This window comes from Phyllostomus discolor, chromosome 5 (assembly GCF_004126475.2).
Source record: "Phyllostomus discolor isolate MPI-MPIP mPhyDis1 chromosome 5, mPhyDis1.pri.v3, whole genome shotgun sequence".
In the NCBI taxonomy this organism is placed as follows: domain Eukaryota; kingdom Metazoa; phylum Chordata; class Mammalia; order Chiroptera; family Phyllostomidae; genus Phyllostomus; species Phyllostomus discolor.
In genome coordinates this window covers 31,479,235-31,503,216 of record NC_040907.2, presented here as the reverse complement: position 1 = coordinate 31,503,216, position 23,982 = coordinate 31,479,235, and the positions used below count along the sequence as shown (strand labels likewise).

Genomic DNA, 23,982 nt, shown 5'->3' with positions numbered 1-23,982 from the left:
GTGATGCTAACAAGCCACGTACAAGCCCTCCAGTTATGTACATCTACTTGTTGCATCCCTTCACTGAGAGTCCTGGCAGTGCCCTTAGCCAGTTGCTAGGAAACTAAGCACACTTGCTAACCTAGAACTGAGATTCACTGCTGGAACTAAATTTAAAGAAAGAAATGTGACTCTTAATAAAATGTATCTAAAATTAACCCAATATGTTTAGAAGAATTCTAAAACTAACACACCCTAGAACAAAACCATAAGAAATGAAGCTTTATCATATATATTAAATGATCCTTCTAATAAGTATAAGAAAAAGAAAAGTAGGTATCATGACCTTCATTTTACAGATAAGGCAACTGAGCTGTAAGGAGATACGACGATTTGTTCACGTTTACAAAGCTAATTTACATAGTCAAGACTGACTCATAGTTTTGACTCGTAACACCAACCTCTTTATGACAAATCACAATGAGCTTTCATAAACCAGACAAAAGGCTTTACAAAATTCTCAGAGGACAACTTAATCACTAGAACATTTTTACAAAATAAAATCCTAAAATGAAAGTAACAAAGAATTACTGTGTATTTCATACATTTAAAAATGTATATATAAAGTATACTTAATAAATAAACATGAGTACTGTCGTGTCCTCAATTACATCTGTTTTTGTACAAAAAAGTTTCAAAGCCACTATTTTATCATAGTCCTAGTTCCTTAATGCTTCCCAAATTTGGCCTCATAGCAAAATCATGATGGGTGCTGGGTACAGGTGTATAAAGTAAAGGTTCTTGGACCCCAACATGGAGATTCTAATTCAAATAAATTCAGAATCTGCATTTTAAAAAGCATCATTGGTCAGTGATTTTCAACTGGTGTGCTACAAGAATTTTTAAAACATAAAGTTCCTGACTATTTAGTCAGGGGCACTGACCTCTTTTTCTTAGATTGTCAAATAAAAAAATGTAAAAATTATACCTATTTCTCTTGGTCACATTGGCAAATATATATATGTATATTTTTGGTGTGCCACAGAATTTTAATAATTGGTTTATGTGTGCCACAAAATGAAAAAGGTTGGAAATTGTTGTTCTAGATGATTCCTAAATTTGAGGTACTACACAAAGAGAATTCATAGAGAATACAAGAAAATATAAGAAATAATTGCGGTGCAAAGATAATTCCCCAACCTCCCCTAGCCCTGAAGCCAGAACAGAACAAATGGATGAAAGAGAGATCTCTCTCAACCCTGTCCCCAAACTTAGCTGTTGCCCTTGCCCCAACCTGTCAGAAAAGTTGGCTTCTCCCCTAGGACCATGTATGGGGCAGATACAGATGCCAAGAGTTTCCATTTTAACATTCTCGCAAGTATAGGACTGTGATGGGTATTTAAATGGCAGCTTTCCCCCAATGCCATGCAAATACTGAGACAGAGAAAAGGATCTGGGGTGGGTGGGGCGAGAGGGTGAGAGGGGGGAATGACTTAGCAAGAAAAGTCAACTGGCCCACCAGCTTCCCTGGCAAAGACAGGAATCCACAGGGGGAGCAGAAACACTCATGAATGGCATTCCTCTATATAATGTTAAGAATAGTTCCCAGGATGTATTTCTAAGCAATAGATTATAAGTATAATCAAAACTACAATGGTAATCATCATCTACTTACAAGCTGCCTCTTCTTGGAAGGCTCAACTCCTTCTGAAAACAAAATACAAACACGTTAGGAAAGAGGACCCATTTGCAACTTACAGGTCTACCCTAAGTGTCTTAGGAGATTTATGACATTATCTTAATAATGGCAAAGAGTAGATATTTCTAAATGATAACCTTTCACTTTGTCTCTTAACTTTTAGTGAAGTATCACCTCACTTCCTTCCCAAAAGGAGTGTGCACAGAACACTTGTGACACTTTCCCCACTAGAGGGAACCATCTGGCCAGTGCAGATTCCAGGCACTCCTCAGGCCAGCCAGTAACTACTGATCAGTTGTTAAAGAATCCTGCCATTAGCACCAGGGAAAGGAATTAAATGAGATTTATTTTTAATTAGAAAATATTTCAGATGATTGTGTGTATGGATATGGATATATATATATATATGCATATATATATGCAGAAAATACTGTAACAAAGAGATGACTCCACACACCACTGGCACGAGAAAGAACCCTTACAGAAACAGCTGGGGCCCCTGTGACTGGCTTTCCAATCTACCAGTCCTACCTCCCACTGGTCCCCACTTAATAGCAACTATTCTTAATTTTCATTTCTCTTTTCCATATGTCATCATATTTTATTATATATACATTCATTAATTGTAAGTACAGTTTTAAAATTATATACATAGTCTCAGAGTGTATATATTCATCTGCTGTCGTCAATCAACATTATAACTGGGGAGATTCACCTATATGGATGTACACTTGACCCTTGAACAACCAAGGATTGAGGGCACCAACCCACACATGGTCAAAAACCCATGTATAACTTCTGACTCCTCCAGAAATGTATGGTTGTCCCTCCATACCCAGAGGGAATTAGTTGCAGGAGTACCTGCGAGTACCAAAATCCATGGATGCTCAAGTCCCCAGGAAGACAGAGGGACAACTGTGAATTTTGGGGGGAGTCAGACCAAAACCCTGGATGTCTGGACTCCTCTACTTTTCACATACTGCACACCCCATCCACCAGGAGTTTAAATAGCTCTAACTTTAAAATACATCCAGAATACAACCATTTTCCACTATCTCCACAGACTTACATTCTTTTAAACAGAAACCTTGGATTTGGTCATGTTTTAGAATCTGAATTTGGTGGGGGGATACCAAAGTAAGAGTATATACATGTAATACAAAGGGGCCCAGAAAACAGAATTTGTTTATAAAAAATTGTGTATTTATCCTACATATTTAAACTTCAGTCACTTGAAAATACTCTCCATTTGATGCAGTACTCCTATCAAGACATTTTTTTCCACCACTCAAAACAGTTTTGGAACTCATCAATTTTGATGCCTTTTGGTGCTTCTGTCATGTTTTGTTTTACATGTTCAATCAGCAAAACGTTTCCCCTTGAAGACTTTTTTCATCAGGGGAAATAAAAAAAGTCACTAATGGAGAGATTGGGTGAACAGGGAGGGTGGGGCACAGGGGTCATGCTGTTTTTTTGGTCAAAAACTGTTGAACACTCAGCTCAGTGTGGGCAGGTGCTCTCATAAATCACCCATCATGAAATGGGCAAACCACTGAGTCTTTGAAAAAAATTTCACTGAGACCAAACGCAGCCTCTCCCAACAACACCAGCTGGTACACTGACACAGATGGGTTCCTAGAACACTCACCTAGCTGAGTAAGCTTGTACTACAAGGGGCCCACCCTCCAGAAGATATTTCCAGGTTTTCTGGGATCCCCCCTTGTATATATAACACCCCAACAAAGACTAGGGCAACAACAAAATACATTAAACACATTAAAACTTCTGTAGCAAAATGTATGATAGCCACAGCAAATGATAAAAACTCTAAAGAATCTTAGTTCAATTTTTGTTACCAAAAGAGTTCAAGTTAGGTCAAGCTTTTCTGCTAAATGAATTATGAAAAACCCTGTTAGTTTTTGGTACTGCAATCTAAGCCAGCATGGTCCCTCCCTCAACTATCTCCTAACGAGTATCCCATTTCTGCTTCTTCCCTTTTCCCTAAGTAGTCTTTTGTCATGTAACAGAGTGATCCTTTTAAAGGTGAGTTAGATCACAGCAGTCCTGCTCAAAACCCTCAAATGGATGCCCATTTCAATAAGTTTAATAAATGTGTACACTCAGGTAATCCAAACCCCTATTAAAATATAAAACACACCCATCAATCCAGAAAGTTCCATCATGTTCTTTCATGGTAAATCCCCAACAAACCACTATTTCTTCATGCTGGTTTTTCAACATAGACTAATTGTGCCTGCTCTGGAACGTCATAGGAACTTTTTTCTATAAGGCTTCCATCATTCCATGTTGTTGCATATGATGGTACAATATTCAATCATATGAATACCACAGTTCATTTATCCTTTCTCCTACTAATGAACATTTCAGTTATTTACAGTTTTGAGCTATTAACATTCCTATAAAATCTTTGAATAAACCTATGTTTCAGGTAACATAGGTAAATACCTAAGAGTGGAATTGCTGGGTCATGAGATACGTATACATTTAGTTTTGTAAGAAACTACCAGATATTTTTCTAAAGATTTTTTTTTTTTTTTACACCATGGTACACTTCCATTAAGGTGTGAGAGGTTCAATTGCTCCACATTCCAGCTAGTATGTTACACTCGCTAATAATATAAAAATTGCTTTAAATTCATCTCAAGAATCCCAATTTTCCTACATTCATAACAATATATGATATCAGTATTTTAAATTTTAGACATTCTTGTGTGTAGTGGCATCTCATTGTGGTTTAAGTGTCCATTATCCTGATGACAGAATGTTGAACATCTTTTCATGTGCATGCTAGCCATCAGGACATACTCTTTTACAGAGTATCTTAAAAGACTTTACCTTTTTTAAAACTGGGATATTGCTCTGGCTGGTATAGCTCAGTGGATTGAGTGTGGGCTGCAAACCAAGGGGTCACTGGTTGGATTCCCAGTCAGGGCATACACATACCTGGGTTGTGGGCCAGGTCCCCAGTGAGGGCCATGTGAGAGGCAACCACACATTGATGTTTCTCTCCCTCTCTTTCTCCCTCCCTTCCCTTCTCTCTAAAAAATAAATAAAATCTTTTTAAAAATGGGCTATTTATATTTTTATTATTGAGTTATAAGAGTTTGTCATATATTCTAGATATCTTTTGACACACATGCTTAATAAATATTTTCTCCCAGTCTCTGGCTTGCCATTTAGTAACGTCTATTGATGAGCAAAAGTTTCTAATTTTGATGAAGGTTAATCTGTCAATATTTTTTAATGGTTAATAATTTCACCATCAATGTCTTTATCTAAGAAACCTTTGCTCATGCCAAGGACACAAAAATATTTTCCATTATTTTATTTCTAGAAATTTTATTTTTTCAGCCTTTACATTTAGGCCTATGACCCACTTGAATTAATTTTGAGGCAAATTTGAGATGGAGTTATGGTTCTTTTTCTCACATAGATAACAACTTACTCCAACACTGTTCACTGAAAACACTATCTTTTCCTCAACAGGTGGCTTCTGCACCTTTGCTGAAAATCAAATTATAATAGAATAGGCTATTCTGGGCTATTTACTGCACTATATTGACCTATCTTTCCATTCTACGCCAGAACCACACTTTCTTGATTCTGTAACTTTATATTAAGCACAGAAGTTCAATCAGGTAGTCCTTTAATTTTATTCTTCTTTTCCAAAATTGTTTTTTTTATATTCTAAAGTCTTCACATTTCCATATAAATGTTAGATTCAGATTATTAATTTTTACCAAAAATGCCTGCAAGAATTACAGACCAGTTTGGAAAGAAATGATATCTTAAAATTTAGTTTTCTAATCTATAACCCTACTATTGCTCTACTTACTTAGATCTATTTTTAATGCTCCAAATAATATTTTATAGTTTTCAGCAAAAAGATTGTACACTTCTTTTGGTAAGTTTATCCTAAGTAGATATTTTGTTATTATAATAAATTTTATTTCATTTTTCAATTGCTTGCTTTAGTATAAAATGCAGTCCACTTTTATATATTGACTGTGTATCCAACTTTGTTAAATGCAATACAACTTGTAATGTTTTATGGGTTCCTTGGAATTTTTCTATATAAATAATCATGGACTCTGTGAATAAAGTTTTACTTCTTTCTACTTTCTCAGACTGTGACAGACATCCTTACCTGGTTCTCATCTTATCATAGAGAGAAAGAGTTCAATATTTTACCAATGAATCTGATGTTAGCAGTAGGTGTTCCATAGATAATTTTTATAAAATTGATAGAGTCCCCTTCTATTTCTAATTTGTTTATGGCTTTTATCATAAATGGATATTGATTTTGTCAAGTATTTTATCTGTATATACTGAAATGATCATATGGTTTTTCTCCTCCATTCTGTTAATGTAGTGAATTACAGTGATTCATTTTTCTAATACACGAATCTTGCATTTCTGAGTTAAACCCAACTTTCTCAAATATGCTGCTAGGTTTGTTTTGCTAATACTTTACTAATGATTTCTGCACCTATGTGCATAAGGGGTAATAATCTCTGCTTTTACTTTAGCTGCATTTGTCAGATTTAGGTGTCACAATTATACTGGCCCCCTAAAACTACCTGGGAAGTGTTTCCTCCTCTATTTTCTGAAAGAGTTTGTATAAGATTGGAGTTATTTATTCCTTAAACATTACACGTTTTTAATAAAATCATATAGCTCCATAGGCTTTTATTTTTAATTCTGGCTTCTATTTAATAAGTTAGACTGGCCTATGTATTTTCTCCTTTCAAATTGTCCTTATCAATTTTAGCATCATGATTATACTACTATCCTCATAAAATGTGCTAGGGGAGTGTTTCCTCTTTTTCTACTTTCTGAAACAATCGATATAAAATGGAATATCATTCTTTGAATCTACACGACAGTTTTAGATTCTTGAACAGTCTACATGGGTAATGTAGTAGATTATATTTGGAGGCAAAAATAATTTTTTAAAAGTCTATAAAATGTGTGTGCCCGTCTCTGAATTCCTTTACAGGCAGAAAAATGCATCCATGAAAATCCATCCCTTCAGCCTCTCTTTCCCCAACCTTGCACCCAAACAAAAGCCTGCATTTGCAAGACAAAACACCCAGGGCTCAAGATCACTACATTCTGTGCCGAGTCCTCTGGTCCCAGAAAGACAAGCCTAACACAAAGTGGAATAAACAGTGGTCTCCAATCAGATAAAGGTAGTCCAGATAACAATGATTTCCCAATCCTCCCCTTCCCAGGGAATATTCATAGCAGGCCAAGGAGGAAAGCTACACAATCAGAAAGTTTGGCTGAGGTTAGAGCAATCTCATATAGGCAAACAACTAAATTCTCTGTCTCATCACCTTCTCTTAGAAACTAGGTCAGAAATATCTGACAATATAACACAATGTCAAACAAAGCCTGTCCCACTCAGCCTTCTGTGATCAACTAGTTAACCCTTGATTCTCCATATTCTTCACAATCTTCCATTAGCTTCCCATTAGCATTTGGACATATTCAAACCTATCCCACCTTGAGATAAGGGTAGCAGGGGGGAGAATTTTTTCGCTTAATTACAATACATCCCTGCCCTGGGATGTATTGTAATTAATACATCCCCAGGGCAGGGATGTATTAATTACTCTACTCTAATTAATTAATACATCAGGGATGTATTAATTAACTACTCTAACGAGTAGCTCAGCTGGTTAGAGCATTGTCCCAATACACCAAGGTAGCGGGTTTGGTCTCTGGTCAGGGCACATACAATAATCAACCAATGAATGCATAAATTAGTGCAACAACAAATAGATGTTTCTCTCTTTTTCTTCCTCTCTAAAATCAATAGATAAGAAAATTTTAAAAACTACTACACATTCCTCTAAACCACTCCCTTATCAATTCTTTATCCCTTCGCAGCCACAATTCTTGAAGGAGTTGTCTATATTCCTTGTCTCCAAATTCTCACTTCCTATTCTTTCTTCAATGCACTTCAAATATCCCCAGATCTTACCACCCTGTTTAAACCATTCTTTCCAGGTTACCAATGGTCTCCATGTAAAGAATCTCCACTGCATTTTCAGTCCATCGTTTCGTTTCTTTTTTTTTTTTTTCATGAATGCTCAGCATCATCTGACAGGTCATTCATTCATTGTTCTATCTTGAAAGATTTTCTTTTCATGAAACCACATGCTCCTCTTTTTCCTCTTATCTAAGAAAACACTACTCAAGAAACTTTGCAGGCTCTATGTTCATCATATCAGACCATTAAAAGTTGAGTTTTCTTGCCCTCACATGTGTGGCTCAGTTGGCTGGGTGTCATCTCACAAAGCGAAAGGTCCCTGGTTTGATTCCCAGTCAGGGGACATGCCTGGGTTGCAGGTTCAGTTCCCAGTTGGGGTGCCTCTAAGAAGCAACCGATCAATGTTTCTCTCCCTCCTTCTCCTTCTCTTTCCCCCTCTCTAAAAATAAATAATATAAATCTTTTTTTAAGTTGATTGTCTTTAAAGCTCAGCCTAGAAACTCTCCTCTCTACATACGTATTAAAAGATGATTCCCATGCCCTGGCTGGTGTAGCTCAGTGGATTGAGTGCCAGCCTGAGAACCAAAGAAAGGGTTGCTGGTTCGAGTCAGAGTACATGCCTGGGAATGTTTCTCTCCCTCTCTCCTTCCCATCCCATCTCTCTAAAAAGAAATAAAATCTTTTAAAAACAAAGATGATCCCCAAATTTGTACCCTATCCCAGCTCTCTCTCCTGAGCTAATGGTCCTATGTATAACTAACTACTTTGCCCTTACCATGTCTAAAAACTCAACTTATCTCTACTCAGTCATGCTCCTCCTGTGTTTTCCATTTCATTGACAGTACCACCAAATCCAGAGCCATTCTATTTTTTAAAAGATTTTATTTATTTACTTTTAGAGGGAGGGAAAGAGAGGAAAAGAAACATCAATGTGAGAGAAAAACATCAACTGGTTGCCTTTTACACGTGCCCTGACCACGAACCAAATCCTCAACCCAGGCATGTGCCTTGACCAGGAATCAAACTGGTGACCCCTCGCTTTGAGGAACGATGCCCAACCAACTCATCCACAGCAGCCAGGGCCAGAGTCACTCTTGTTAATTCACTTTCTCTTACTCTACACATTCAATTATTCATCAAGCCCTACCAATTCCACCTGCAAAATATGTCTTTAATCATCAATTTCACTTGCTTTCTACTGCTATATTTCCTAGCCCAAGGCAGCATTGTCCTGTAACACCCTCCTAATTGGTCTCCCTTTAGTTTAGTTTTGTTCTCCTTAACTTTAATGTTATGTCATGCACGATCATGTAATTAACATCTGCTTTTTAGGTAACACTATGTGAATTTAATTAAACAAATACTACATTAAAAAGATCTTTTTTTAGCCCTGGCTAATGTGGCTCAGTGGACTGAACGCAAACCTGTGAATCGAAAGGTCGCCAGTTCAATTCCCAGTCAAGGGACATGCCTGGGTTGCGGGCCAGGTCCTGAGAGGCATGTGAGAGGCAACCAATCGATGTTTCTCTTGCTCATCAATGTTCCTCTCCTTCTCTTTCTCCCTCCCTTCCCCTCTCTCTGGAAAAATAACTAAAACAAAAATAAAAATGTTTTTTTAAAAAAGATCTTTTTTAAAATCAGGTCATTCCTCTTCTTAAAGCTCTTCAGTGAATAAAGTCTAAAATCCTTTCAGTAGCCTACAAGGTACTACCTGGCTACTACTACCTACCTCTTGAGGATCATTTACACAATTCTCCAGTCTTGTTGAAATCTGAATTTTTAGACATGCCATTCTTTCACTCATCTACAGGTCTTCACATATATTGAACTCCCCCTGAAATTCTTTTCTGCATCTCTTTTTGTACATTCTTGGACCTTAATTTAAGCCTCATTTCCTCTGGTAAGATTTCCTTACACATAGTTTCCTCAGCCTCCCTCTATATAGTTCCAACTCTTAACTGTAATTAGTTGCTTAATTGTCTATTTTCTGGGTCTGATTGTTAGCTCTGAGGAGAATAGATCAGTCTTGTTCACAATGACATTCCTAGTAGGTACCAAGTGAATATTTGATGACTAAATCAATGAATCAAGTAAGTAAATCACACTTACTAATATCACCATCATCATTATAAGGCTCACAATAGGATTCTGTTCATTATAAGGCTCACAATAGGGTTGGAGTTAACCCGATGAAAACTGTCAACTGCAATTAGGTCAGCAAAAGAGGCTTTATTGCAGAAAGGATGTACTCTGTGGTCACTTATTTACTGACAGCCTTCCACTTTGGTAGCTAGCTATTCTGGTGATCATTTTTTAAAAATGCTTCCAGGAGAGAAAAACATTACCTACCAAAGAAATCTACTGTAATACCATTTACTAACTGGCCTTAAAAGCACCATTATCTCTAAATATAACTTTCTCCTCAGATCTAGCAGCAAATAAATCTGCTGGAATGCACAAAAACCTCCCTTTCTCATGTAGCAAATGAACCATTACTATTGCTCTGGGTGTCATGGTGCGTTAGCTCCCTTTAATCACACTTGAGTGTTAGTCTATTTGAGGTCAGGTGCCAAGGGGGAAATCAGTCTATATGCAGCTATGGCACTCCCATGAAACTCTTAATGTATTTCACTCTTGTCCTATTTGCTTGTTCCATTAAATTCACATCCTCACCCTGAGAACAGGTTCCAAGGATAGAGTATGCACATTATTCAATAATACTGAAAGACAAGAAAAAGCACATAAAATTTGAAGTTCAGAATACTAGGTTCATGTTATGGCTCAATAATATATAATTTATGGGGCCTGGAATTTCACTACTTATAAGACTTAGCTATAGTGCTTGTGAAGGTCAGATAAAATAATGCTTGTGAGGGTCAAATAAATAATGTATATAAAAGTATTTTATTCTATGAATTGTGACACAGAAGACATGTTCTAATATGAATTTGAAGAATGATAAAGACAGTTTGATAATTCTAACAGGGTTTTTAAAAATTTATTTTTCAATTACAGTGGACCTAACAGGATATTTCTACATGGTATAAAATACCCAGGGCTCAGAGTCAGAAAAATGTTTAAACACAGTTATACTACTTACTTTGCTCATAAAATCTTGGTCAGTCATTAAACCTGTCTACATCTCATTTTTCTTATCTGCACACCTGAAATTAAAAAATATCTACTTTGCCTATCTCATAAAAGTTACCTCAAGGCTAAATAAGAAAATATATTTAAAAGCTTAGGTTCTCACATAAAAAGGTGTTCCACATAATATGTCATCAGGGAAATGCAAATTAAAATAATAATGAGATGCCACTACAAACCAGTAAGAATGGCCAAAACCTAGAACACTAACAACACCAAATGCTGGGAGGGGATGAAGCAACAGGAATCTTCCTGTACTGCATGGTGCAAATGCAAAATGGTATAGCCACTTGGGAAGGCATTTTGGCAATTTCTCCCAAAACTAAACATACTTCTACCACAGGGTCCAGCAATTGTGCTCCTTGGTATTTACCCAAAGGAAATGAAAACTTATGTCCACACAAAAATCTGCACATGGGTGCTTATAGCAGCTTTACTCATAACTGCCAAAATTTGGGCACAACCAAGACGTCCTTCAGTGGATGAACAGATATATAAACTGTGGTATATCCAGATAATGGAGTATTATTCAGCACCAAAAAGAAACAAGCTATCAAGCCATGGAGGGAAGTTAAATGCATATAACCAAGTGAAAAAAACAAATCTGAAAAGACTACATACCATAGAACTCCAAGTATATAAACTTCTGGAAAAGACAACTATGGACACAGTAAAAAGATCAGTGGTTGCCAGAGATGGGAGCAGTTGGAGGGAAATAGGCAGAGCACAGGGGATTTTTAGGGCAGTGAAAATACTCTGTATTATAATAATGGAATATATGCCATACATATGTAACACCGAAAGTGAATCCTAAAATAAACTATAAACATTTTGGGTGTGTATGATGAGGCAATGTAGAGCTGGTAAATGTACCATTCTGATGAGTGATATTGATAAAGGGGAGGCTATATACGTGTGGGAGCAGAAGGTTCCATCCATGGAAAATCTCTGTACCTTCTTCTCATTTTTTTGCAAACCTAAAACTGATCTAAAAAATAGTCTTTAAAACAATTGTGCAGCCCTGACTGGTATGGCTCAACTGGCCTGTGAAACAAAGGGTCATTGGTTCAATTCCCATTCAGGGCACATGCCTGGCTTATGGGCCAAGTCCCCCTAGGGAGTGCATGAGAGACAACCACACAATGATGTTTCTTTCCCTCTTTATCCCTGTATTTCCTTCTCTCTAAAAATAAATAACCTTAAAAAAAGAAAAAAACTATGCAAAAAAAAAAAAGCTTTTTAAGGTTTTACAGTTTGGATTATCATAAATACTAAGGAGTTTCATTTTTCTAATCTGACCCTCCTGTGCAAAGCTCTAAAGCTAATGTATGAAGTAATATTCTCCCAAAACTAAATCTGCCTCCCCCAAAACTGAAGAATGTATTGCTTAGAATCTCTGGAATGTTACTATTACCATTTTTTAAAAATATATTTTATTAATTATGCTATCAAAGTTGTCCCATTTCCCCCTCTTCACCCTGCACACCCTCTCCCACCTACATTCTCCCCGTTTAGTTCATGTCCATGGGTCGTACATGTAAGTTCTTTGGCTTCTACATTTCTCAGACTATTCTTACCCTCTCCCTGTCTATTTTCTATACCTACTATCTATGCTACTTATTCTCTGTTCCTTTTCCCCCTCTCTCCCCCTCTCATTTCCCTATTGATAACCCTCCATGTGACCTCCAATTCTGTGGTTCTGTTCCTGTTCTAGTTGTTTGCTTAGTTTGTTTTTGTTTTAGGTGTGGTTGTTAATAACTGTGAATTTGCTGTCATTTTACTGTTCATGTTTTTTATCTTTTCTTAGATAAATTCCTTTAACATTTCATATAACAAGGGCTTGGTGATGATGAACTCTTTTAACTTGACCTTTTCTGAAAAGCACTTTATCTGCCCTTCCATTCTACATGAAAGCTTTGCTGGATAGAGCAATCTTGGATGTAGGTCCTTGCCTTTCATGGCTTGGAATGCTTCTTTCCAGCCCTTCTTGCCTGTAAGGTCTCTTTTGAGAAATCAGCTGACAGTCTGATGGGAACTCCTTTGTAGGTAACTGTTTTCTCTTGCTGCTTCTAGGATTTTCTCCTTATTTTTAATCTTGAGTAATGTAATTATGACGTGCCTTGGTGTATTCCTCCTTGAGTCCAACTTCTGTGGGACTCTCTGAACTTCCTGGACTTCCTGGAAGTCTATTTCCTTTGCCAAATTGGGGAAGTTCTGTATTATTTGTTCAAATAACTTTTCCACTTGTTGCTCTTCCTCTTCTCCTTCTGGTACCCCTATAATTCGGATATTAGAAAATTTAAAGATGTCCTGGAGGTCATCTCCTCATTGTTTTGAGTTCTTGTTTCCTCATTCTTTTCTGGTTGGATGTTTCTTTCTTCCTTCTGGTCCACACCACAGATGTGAGTCCTGGTTTCCTTCCCATCACTATTGGTTCCCTGTACATCTTCCTTTATTTCACTTAGCATACCCTTCACTTTTTCATCTAGTTTTCAACCACATTCAACCAATTCTGTGAGCATCCTGATCACCAGTGTTTTGAACTGTGCATCTGATAGGTTGGTTATCTCTTCATCACTTAGCTGTATTTTTTTCTGGAACTTTGATCTGTTCTTTTATTTGGGCCTTTTTTTTTTGTCTTGCCATGCCTGTTATGTAGTGAGGGGCAAAGCCTTAGGTGTCCACCAGGGCGGGTTAACTCATGTCGCTGGGTTGCGACACTGTATGTGGGGAAGGGGTCTGAGAGGGAGCAATGGTGCTTGCTCTGCTCTCTGCCAGGTTTCAGTCACTTCTCCCACTTCCCACAAGCAAACTGGGCCCTTCTGGTGCTGATTCTGGGTGGGCGGGCTTATGTACATTCTAGGACCCTGTGGGTATCTCCAACAAACTCTCCTGTGAGTCTGGGAGTTTCTCCTGCTGCCGCCTCAACCCCCACAGGTATTTTCAATCAGTGGTTTGAGGCTTTATTTCCCCTCACTGAAGCCCTGGGTTTCTCGGTCTGTTTCATTCCCCAGTTGTTATTCCCGGTTTATCTGTGTGCAAATGTGGGACAGCCCACTCTGCCAGCCTCTGCTTTGCCTCGAGTCCTCTCTGGCAGCCCATCTCTGCCCCTCCTACTGGTCTGGATGAATGTTTCTTTAACTCCTTGGTTGTCAGACTTCCATACAGTTCGATTTTCTGTCAGTTCTGGTTGTTTTTTGTTTTTAAATTGTTGTCATTCTTCTTTTGTTGTGCGAGGAGGCACAGTGTGTCTACCTACGCCTCCATCTTGGCCAGAAGTGGACTACTATTACCATTTTGGATGCCTCCAACTGACAAACTTTGATACGGCCTGCCAAAGAGCTTAAAGTAATATCTGACTATAAAGAACAAAATAAAAATTTTTGAACTATATTCTGAAGTTGCAAAGAAGCTATACATACTAAATTCTAGAGAAATAGATACTCATTCCCTTTCACTTACCCACAAAGCAAACTTCTAAAGATATTACACACAAAACGAGACGGTGCTGTTCACACAGGGAATTGCTATCTGTACATATGCATTACTGGCATTTGCTTATATATGCATTGCTCATTATTCACAATGACTAAACCCTAAAATATTTCCCAAGAAATACAAAGGCCAAGTGTCCAAACGCAGTAACCACTACCCCCACAAATAAATATGCAAGCCAAGAGTCACAAGGCTTGTGTTTGTCCTTTATATCAATAGCCACCAGCAAGGAGATGACTGCGTCAAAGCTGTCTCTGCCTAAGGCAGCTCCTACCCTAAGTCTCTCTCACGCTTTCTCCTAAAATTCTCGCTCATATTCCTTCATTCATTAACTCATTCATTCATTTCTCTTCCATTGCAGTAGCACCACTTTCCTCAGAGAAGGAAATTTAAGAAGCTCCAAGAAACATAACTCAACCTTCCAATCCACTGGAATTGAATGAAGAATTGGGTTTTAGAGACAACTAAACCCAATTTAGATTTAAGATCTCAACTAACATTTAAAATCAAGTGGGGGTGGGGGGAAGGCATCCACCACCACTGAAAACCTCAGTATGTCTTCACAGGACTTGTAATTAAACCCATAAAGTGGCACTAAGATAAGCAACTGCTTGGGGTAAGAGCAGGAGTAGAGAACAACATTCTAGGGCCCACTCAGAATCCACTGCTAATGACAATTCTGTCCTGTACTTCGTTGTCCCACGGAGTGAAAGAAGACAAATACATTTAACTATTTATCGAAACACAATCTAAATACAGAAAAGTACACACAGCATACAACTCAAAAACTGAATAAACTAATATAACCAACAGGCAGATTTTTAAAAAATGAATATTACCATCAACCTAGATGCATTCTCATACCCCCTCTTCCAGGCACTACCTACAATGCCCTACCCACTCCCAATGAAAACCATCGTTTGATTTCTAATTTCATATATCAGTTTTGCTGTTTTGCATTTTCTTTAAATGGAATATACAGTATATATTCTTTTGTGTCTAGTACTTGTGTTCAACATATGTATAATTCAAATCCCAGAAAGCAAAAAGTAAATTTAAAAAGTACAATATTAAAGTAATAAATGATTAACAAAGTTCCAAATTTAATAATAAGAATCCATATACATTTACCAGAAGCACAATGTACCCCAAAAAAGGTTAATTTTTTAAAAATCCAGACCAGGTCAATGATAGTAATACTCAAAAACACCAAAGACAAAAGAGAAAAATCTTAACAGTCAGAGAATCAGATCCATAAGCTTCTAAGTAATGACAATTAGCATGGCAATACATTTCTCAATGACGGAAACCAAAAGATAGCTAAATAATATGTACAAAGTGTAAAATAAAATTACTACCAACTAAAATTGTATACCTATACAAAGTATCTTTCCAGGTCAAAGGCGAGATAATAACAATTAAATAAATATAAGTATTTACTACTAACATACCTATATTAAAACAATGTCTAAATGATGTACTTTAGGGAGGAAAAAAATTATCCCAGGAAAAAAGTCTGAGAATCAAAAAAAAAAAAAAAAAATACTGAGCAATAAAATTGGTTTTAAACAATGACTAAAATAAAAAAAAAAAAAAGAAAAAAAGAAAATTGGTAAACCTACTTCCAGCCAAGATGGAGGCATAGGTAGACACACTGTGCTTCCTCATACAACCAAAATAAGGACAACAAAAATTTAGAAACAAAAACAAACTAAGCAAACAACTACAACAGGAACAGAACCACAGAAATGGATATCACATGGAGAGTTAGCAACAGGGGAGTGGGAGGAAGAGAGAGGCAGAAAAGGTACAGAGAATAAGTACATAGATAGTAGGTAGAAAATAGACAGAGGGAGGGTAAGAATAGTATGGGAAATGTAGAAGCTAAAGAACTTATGACGCATGGACATGAACTAAAGGGGGAATGGGGGTGGGAGGGTGTGTGCAGAGTGGAGGGGAGTGAAGGGGGAAAATGGGACAACTTTAATAGCATAATCAATAAAGCATATTTTTAAAAAATTGGTAAAGTTATGTAAATCTCAATAAGCACTGATTGTATACTATAATAGCAGAAATATCTAATTTATAGAATTTTTAAAGGAAAGAAATAAAATACTGGACAAAAATAGCATCAAGTTTGGAGTGGGTGATGAGACAAGGATTCCTTTTGTTATTCAAAGAGGTTATAATTTCAATTTGTTCTAACTCACCAGTACAGTTAAACAAATGGAATAAGAAAACAAATTAAAAAAAAACCTCTATCAGTATTTTTAAATGGCAAGAAAACAAAGAAAAAGAAGCAATAAGGCATAGAAATGCAGGACACAGAATGTTAGAAATACAGCAGAAACAAGTTCAAATACATCAACAGTCATAAGTATAAATAGACAAATTTACCAGTGTAGACCAAATAACACCCATATGGTATGCCATTTGCAACAGATATACCAAAAGCAAAATGATATGGAAAGTTTGAAATAAAGGGATAGTTGGTTTTATAAAAACTAATTAGACAAACTTCTGACATTGATCATGAAAAAATAAAAGTATAAATGCTCAATATCAGAGATACAAAGAAGGGCCCTGACTGGCATGGTTCTGTGAGCTGACTGAAGTCCTGCAAACCAAAAACTTCCAGGTTCAATTCCCAGTCAGGGTACATGACTGGGTTGCAGGCCAGGTCCTGGATTGGGGGCATGCAAGAAGCAACAGATTGACGTTTTCCTCCCTCTCTTCCTCCCTCCCCCCTAAAAATAAATAAATAATCCGTTTAAAAGATAATAATGTCTATTTTTTTAAAAAAATGAAAAAGGATGTAAGTATAGATTCAGCAAAAAATTTTAAAAAGAACACACATAATATAAATAATTTTTTCTCAATGAACAACAGACAAAATGGACAAGTTCCCATTTATACAAGGTCTGTGCAGAAGGTATCCAGTCATGTAATATGAAAAATAGAGACATTTACTGAAGAAGATACAAGATAAAAGAAACACTGTACACAGGGCAATGATGTCCCCGCCCCCCTTCAAAGTAGGAACCTTAGGACTCACACAGTTCTCCCAATCACCATCAGCTGCCCCATCGTATGCTCCTGAATCTCATCAACAGTCTGAAATGTCTTCCTTTTCAAAGGGGAGTTTAGTTCTGGGAAAAGCCAGGAGTCCCAGGGTGTAAATCTGGACTATGAGGGTCTGAGTCACCTGGGTGATTTGATGTTTCACCAAAAAGCTCTGTACAAGACATGATGTGTGAGGTGTCTTGTCACGATGAAGCTGCCAATCAGCAGTTGCCCATAGCTGCCACCCTCTGAATCATCTGAATAGTTTCCAGAGGAATGTTCAAGCTTAACACAAAATTTGATGCAGATTCGTTGCCCTCCTCAGTCATTTTGAATGTGATGGCCACACTGTACATGTGCTCACAAAACAGTGTCTACCACCTCAAATGACTGATACAGTGAAGTCACCACTGTTCACACATGCACATTCCAGTCCATGCTCCTTAGCTGCCAGTTTACATCGATGTCATGCGATGTTAACAATGGGTGGACTTTTTCTGGACAGACCTTTCATATATAAAGGCGGTCGCATTTAAAGTGACTGACCGAGTACAGCAATGAAACTGCATCAAATTTTGTGTTAAGCATGAACATTCCTCTGTGGAAACTATTCAGATAACTCAGGAGGCCACAGCTATGGGCAACCGGTGATTGGCAGCTTCATCACAACAACATGCCTGCTCATGCATCATGTCTGTTTTTTTTGGTGAAACATCAAATCACCCAGGTGACTCAACCCCCACTACAACCCAGATTTGGTGCCCTGGGACTTCAAGCTTTTCCCAAAACTAAACTCTCCTTTGAAAGGGAAGACATTTCAGACTGTCGACGAGATTCAGGAAAACATGACAGGGAAGCTGATAGCAACTGGGAGAACTGTATGAGGTACTAAGGTGCCTTACTTTGAAGGGACTGAGGCATTATTATCCTATGTTTCTTTGTTCCTATTGTCCTATGTTCCTACAACGTTTCTTTTATCTTGTATCTTCTTCAGTAAATGTCTCTATTTTTCATACTACATGGCTGGGATACCTTCTGGACAGACCTCATACATCTACCATATCTACCTCAAGAAGAAATAAAAAGCTTAGATTAAATACACGACCATTAAAAAAAACTGAATCATATATCAGTGTGAGTTGGGTTTATCCCCAAAATTCAAGAGTGGTTACACAATAAAAAATTCATAAATATCACACATCCCAAATAAATTAATGCAGAAAATTACCATAATCTCAAAGAATATAGAAAAGAAGCACATCAAAAAGGTACCAACTGATTACCAGAAATGCAAAGAAACAAGTGAACAGAGAGATTTTCAAGACTATTAGAAAAAGAAAAGGGGGAACTAAAAGAAAAATAAAAGATTTTCAGACTGGAACATAAAATGTTGCAAACTCAAATTTTACTAACAAAGCTAGTAAGGTAATATGATGTATTTCATCAAATCTGAAAAACTATTATTTGCAAGAGATGACTTTAGTTCAGGTATCAGTAAAAAAACTTCATAACCACTGCCAATTAAAGTATAACACACCATCAAAAATAACACACCACAATTTCAGAGCTGTTAAAAAGTAAAGAGCCCTGACAGGGTGGTTCAGTAGGTTGGGCGTCATCCCGCAAACCAAAAGGTTGCCAGTTTGATTCCTCGTCAGGGCACAGGCTTGGGCTGCAGTCCAGGTTCCCAGTTGGAGGAGTGAGAGAGGCAATCGATCAATATTTTGTCTCACGCATTGATGCTTCTCTCCTGCATTGATGTTTCTCCCCCCTCTCCCTTCTTTCTCCTCTTTAAAAATAAACTTTAAAATCTTTTTTTAAAAAGTAAAAAGATATAAGCCTTAGAAATGATAAAATACAGAAAATATATGAAGCAGCAAAGTACAAAATGAGAAAGGTTGGTGGGTGCTATATTGGTCAATTTTATTTTAAATTTCCAGAGATGAACAAATAAAACACATCTACAGAACTAGGTTCATAGACCTCCAATTCAAAGCCCACTAGGAGCACCCACTGAATTTCAATTTGTGATCCCAATCTACACAAGACAATACAGGAATTTAATTCAGAGATGATAAGGAGATTTAATTTCAGGTTACTTAAGATTTCTAAGTGAAACAACTCCCTGTACAAAATACACGCTGCTTTGGGAAAATGTGCTGTTAAAAGTCCAGGAAGTAGAGGGACGCTCAAGATCTGAGGCTGTCTGGTTATCCTTGTCTGCAAAGATGCTGAAACAATCCATGAAGACAGTAAGAATTTGAAAATCAGGTGCTCCATGGGGATGGATGATGACAGGGAGGTTGACAGGAAGAGAAGGGGGGTAATGACACTCAGGAAGGGGAAATGCCAGAGATAATGAATGAATATGGAAAAATAAACAACAATAACAAAAAAATCAAAAGTCTGGTGTGGCTATAAAATAGAATGGGAATATTTGGAGCACAGAGAAAAAGAGGAGGAACACAGATAAAATAAATCATTCAATTTTCAAAGCTATCTAATTTACTGACACGAAAATATTCAGTAGTACTATGGACTGACGGGTACAAATTGTAATTTTTCTTTACTTTTATGAAACTTCCCTCAAAAAACATTAATGAAATTAAGAACATCAGTAGGATATTATTAGATTACAATTTTATCCATATGTCATCATCTTTTTTTAAAAAAAACAACTTTCAAGAAAAAATAGAATGTTTAAAATCTAGAGCTGTTTCTTGAAGATTTTGCTTTTAAGGACTAAATTCTAAACTGAATTACATTTTTTTTTAATTTTATTTATTTATTTTTAGAGAGGGAAGGGAGGGAGGGAGGGAGGGAGGGAGAGAGAGAGAGAGAGAGAAACATCAATGTGTGGTTGCTGGGGGTTATGGCCTGCAACCCAGGAATGTACCCTGGCTGGGAATCGAACCTGGGACACTTTGGTTCCCAGCCCGAGCTCAATCCACTGAGCTACGCCAGCCAGGGCTTCTGAATTACATTTTTTATGACATTCATAAATTATTAGAACAGCCATAATTTTTAAAATAAAAAAATTCCAAGAAGTTTTTGTCAACAATAATGCTTCCCAGTATGCATTATGTTGTCATATGTTCTGCAAAATAATGATGTATCCTCGAACAACGGCACTTTAAGTACACTCATTTTTTAACATCAAAGGCAGTAAAGGGGGGAAACATTGCACAGTTCTCCTGAGAGCAGTAATTGTATAAGCACAACAAATATTCTCAATTCAGAACTGGAAACTGGGTTCTCTACCCAATGAAAACGGATCACTGTGTCTGCCTTATGGGCAAATACTTATGTGAGAATGATGGGGCTAAGAGAGTCGATAATGAAAATCTGTTTGTTGTGGCTAGTCATTTGACCTTTAAAAGTTAAAATAAAATCACCTCCTATAAAGTTGGTTGGGAAATAAGGCAAATATAAATGTGCCTTCTTCCATTCATAAGGAACTTCAACCTCAAAAGTCTCTCACTGGAAATGTTCCAAAAGTAGCAATAGGATGAGTCAATTTTTACCATAAGCAATATCCAAACCTTCATGTGAAACCACGTCAACTCCTACACAGAATGGAGGCTCCTCTAGTTTAAAAGATGCTCACACATAATCTCCCAGATGCTGCAGTGCATTACCATGCAGGCTGAAACCCCTACAGCTTTTTTCCTATTAAGTAGTAAGCCAGCTTCAGAATGCAACCAAAACACAAAGCAGAGAAGCTCAACAAAAGACACTAGATTACCCAACTCTCAAATCCATCCAAATTCCTCAATATTAGTAAATAAATACATTTCTTTAATATTTAAACTACCTGAGATCAAGTTTTCTGTTACTTTCAGTTCAGAGTATCTAACTTATACACCTAGCCCAGACACTTATAAGGTGTCTGTCCCTGAGTCTGTTACTGAGCTGCACATATCTAAAAACTGACCAATCAGAAAACCCACCACCATCTACACTGCTATCATCCCCCTCCATCCATTAGATGTTCTTGCCTGTTTGAGGACAACATTCTCATAATTGGTCTTCCTGAAGCAGCCCTTGCCTGTATAGCCTATTCCCAACATGACAATGGAATACAAAAGGGAAGACATTGAGGTTTTCAAAATTTGACCATGGTTATATGGTTAGAATATGGCAGAACTATACTATAAATCAACTTCTGTTCCTTCTTTAAATTATCTGCACTTGCCCTGGCTGGTATGGCTCAGTGGACTGAGTGCCGGCCTGCAAACCAAAGAGTCATTGGTTCAATTCCCAGTAGGGCACATTCCTGGGTTTCAGGCCAGGTCCCCAGTAGGGGGTGCACAAGAGGCAACCACACATTGATGTTTCTCTCCCTCTCTTTCTCCTTCCCTTCCTCTCTCTCTAAAAACAAAACAAATAAAGTCTTTAAAAAATATATCTGCACTTGAAATAGCACACAACACCTACTTAACATCAATGTCAAGATAATTAAATGAGAAAATCTATAGCCTAGCAATGCAGGACACAAAACACAATAAATGCACTGTTTACTATACTGCCACTTCCCAGGAAACCTGGCAAAGAAAGTTGGAAGATCAAAGTAGGTTGTTTCCTGGCTGATTAAAACTATGAGGAAGTCCAACTTATTCACCAAAAAGGAGTTAGTGAGGCCCAACATTTATTTGGATTTTCATCTTCTAATCTGAGGTTACCCAGTAGATAACCTGTACCACTGGGTTCAATTTAGCTTTTGTGTGTTTATATACATAAATCTAAAATTAACATTTAAAGTTTTACATTATAAGTTACCTGTTTAAAACAAATAATCTAGCCCTAGCAAGGGTGGCTCAGTTGGCTGGAGCATCATCCTGTAACTGAAAGACTGCATGTTAGATTCCTGGTCAGGGCACATGCCTAGGTTGTGGGTTCAATCCCCAGTCCAGGCACATACAATCCCAGTCCGGGCATGTACAGGAGGCAAACAATTGACGCTTTTGTCTTGCATCAATGTTTCTCTCTCTCCCTTCCTGTACTTTTCCCTCTCTCTCTAAAGGCAATGAAAATATGTCCTTGGGTAAGGATAAAAAAAAATACTACTAATAAAATAAAATAAAACAAATACTCTAAACTGCAAATACTCTAAACTGATGCTTTTCAGAATGTTCCAATACAGTCTTCTCGAGAATAAACTTTAGAGAAATATAGAAAAAAGAAGAGGTGGTAGAAAAACACTCTCCAGTTGCTGTGTAACCCTGCAAATTGGAACTCTTGTTAAATAACAAAGACTCAGAGGAAGGGCATCAGTAAACAGCGTAGCAGATACTGGAGACAGACTCGGTCACAAGGGATAAAATAATTGAATTAAAACAAATGAGACACAATAATTGAAAATACTCCCATTCAACAAATAGGAGTCCCTTTCAGAATGCTGGCATCTAAGGAGAAATAAAATATAAACAAGCAATGCATTAACTGTGTTTACAAAGCCAGCCATTTTTTAACAGCTCGTTGAACATATATCACTATTTGTTAGAGGTCTTCTGAGTTCTTTACAAATACTTCTCAAAATACCCCCAAGAAATCAAGTGACATATCTAACCAAACCAACTGTACTAACGTAAGAAATTTAAATAAGGCATAATCTTTTAAAGCATGGTCACACTGGACAACTGCTGAAATTCAGTTGGTGTTCTCAGTGGGTTTTTAATGTTTACAATGCCATTAAGAAGAAGTACAAATAACAACAATTATGATTAGTACAAATATCATAATTTGTTTAAATTTTACCAATCCTATACATTTTAAGCACTTCAGAGAAACCAAAACAACGTTAATTCATGATCACTAAAAAGACTCTAAAGTGCTTTGTACCAAAACAAAACAAAACAAAACAAAACACAAGTGCTTTACAAGTGTCAAACAAACAAAAGCAAAAGAAACAGCTACATTTCATAATGAGACCTTTATGGGGGGAAGGGACACAAGGATTGTTTTACACTGTCAACCCTTAAAAAATTCTATGATAAACTAAATAAAGCTTGCTTATTCTTTATTAATAAAACTAAAATGGGATAATCTACTTTACAAAGTCTGAAAAATTAATGATCAAATTTCAAATAATTGTGGTATGTATTCTTTTAGTGATAAGAGCATTCATTAAAACTCAGTTGAAAGTTGTCTATCATCCTCTCTATTTTCCCTTCATTGTTATATCTTACCTCTTCCTGTGCCAAATTACCCAAGACTTGAAGAGTGGGCTTCCAAAACAAGTGTCAAATATATGGCTATTATACATGGTTATACTGTATGTATGTATGCAGTGATAATTTAGAAAAGTTCTTAAAACTATGTGTAAAGTCTAATATTTCAATTAAAAGAGGCGAAGTAGAGAGATAGGCACAGTGGTCAGGAACAGAATATGTTTACTATAAACAATCTGCCAGTAGTAATGTCTGCTATCCAAAATTAGGGTTGCATCCATCATAGGTCTAATTTAATTGCTCCATTAACTTAATATAATGTCAGTAAGCCCAAGTAGCATTTTTTCTAACACAGCAGAAAATTCTTAGACAATTTTTCTATTTACATCTACACATGATGGACTAAAGAA

General features: G+C 36.9%; 1 protein-coding gene across 15 annotated transcripts in view; it reads right to left on the bottom strand.

Annotated features, from left to right (window-relative positions):
- Nucleotides 1–23,982, bottom strand: part of MAST2 (microtubule associated serine/threonine kinase 2) — a 163,689-nt gene that overhangs the window by 91,434 nt on the left and 48,273 nt on the right. For 13 of the 15 annotated variants that reach the window (XM_036026006.1, XM_036026004.1, XM_036026010.1 and 10 more), the window contains exon 4: nucleotides 1,655–1,686. In XM_036026006.1, coding sequence (XP_035881899.1) covers nucleotides 1,655–1,686 — 32 coding nt within the window. The remainder of the gene's footprint in view (nucleotides 1–1,654; nucleotides 1,687–23,982) is intronic. The other 2 variants (XM_036026005.1, XM_036026014.1) reach the window with 1 other exon arrangement.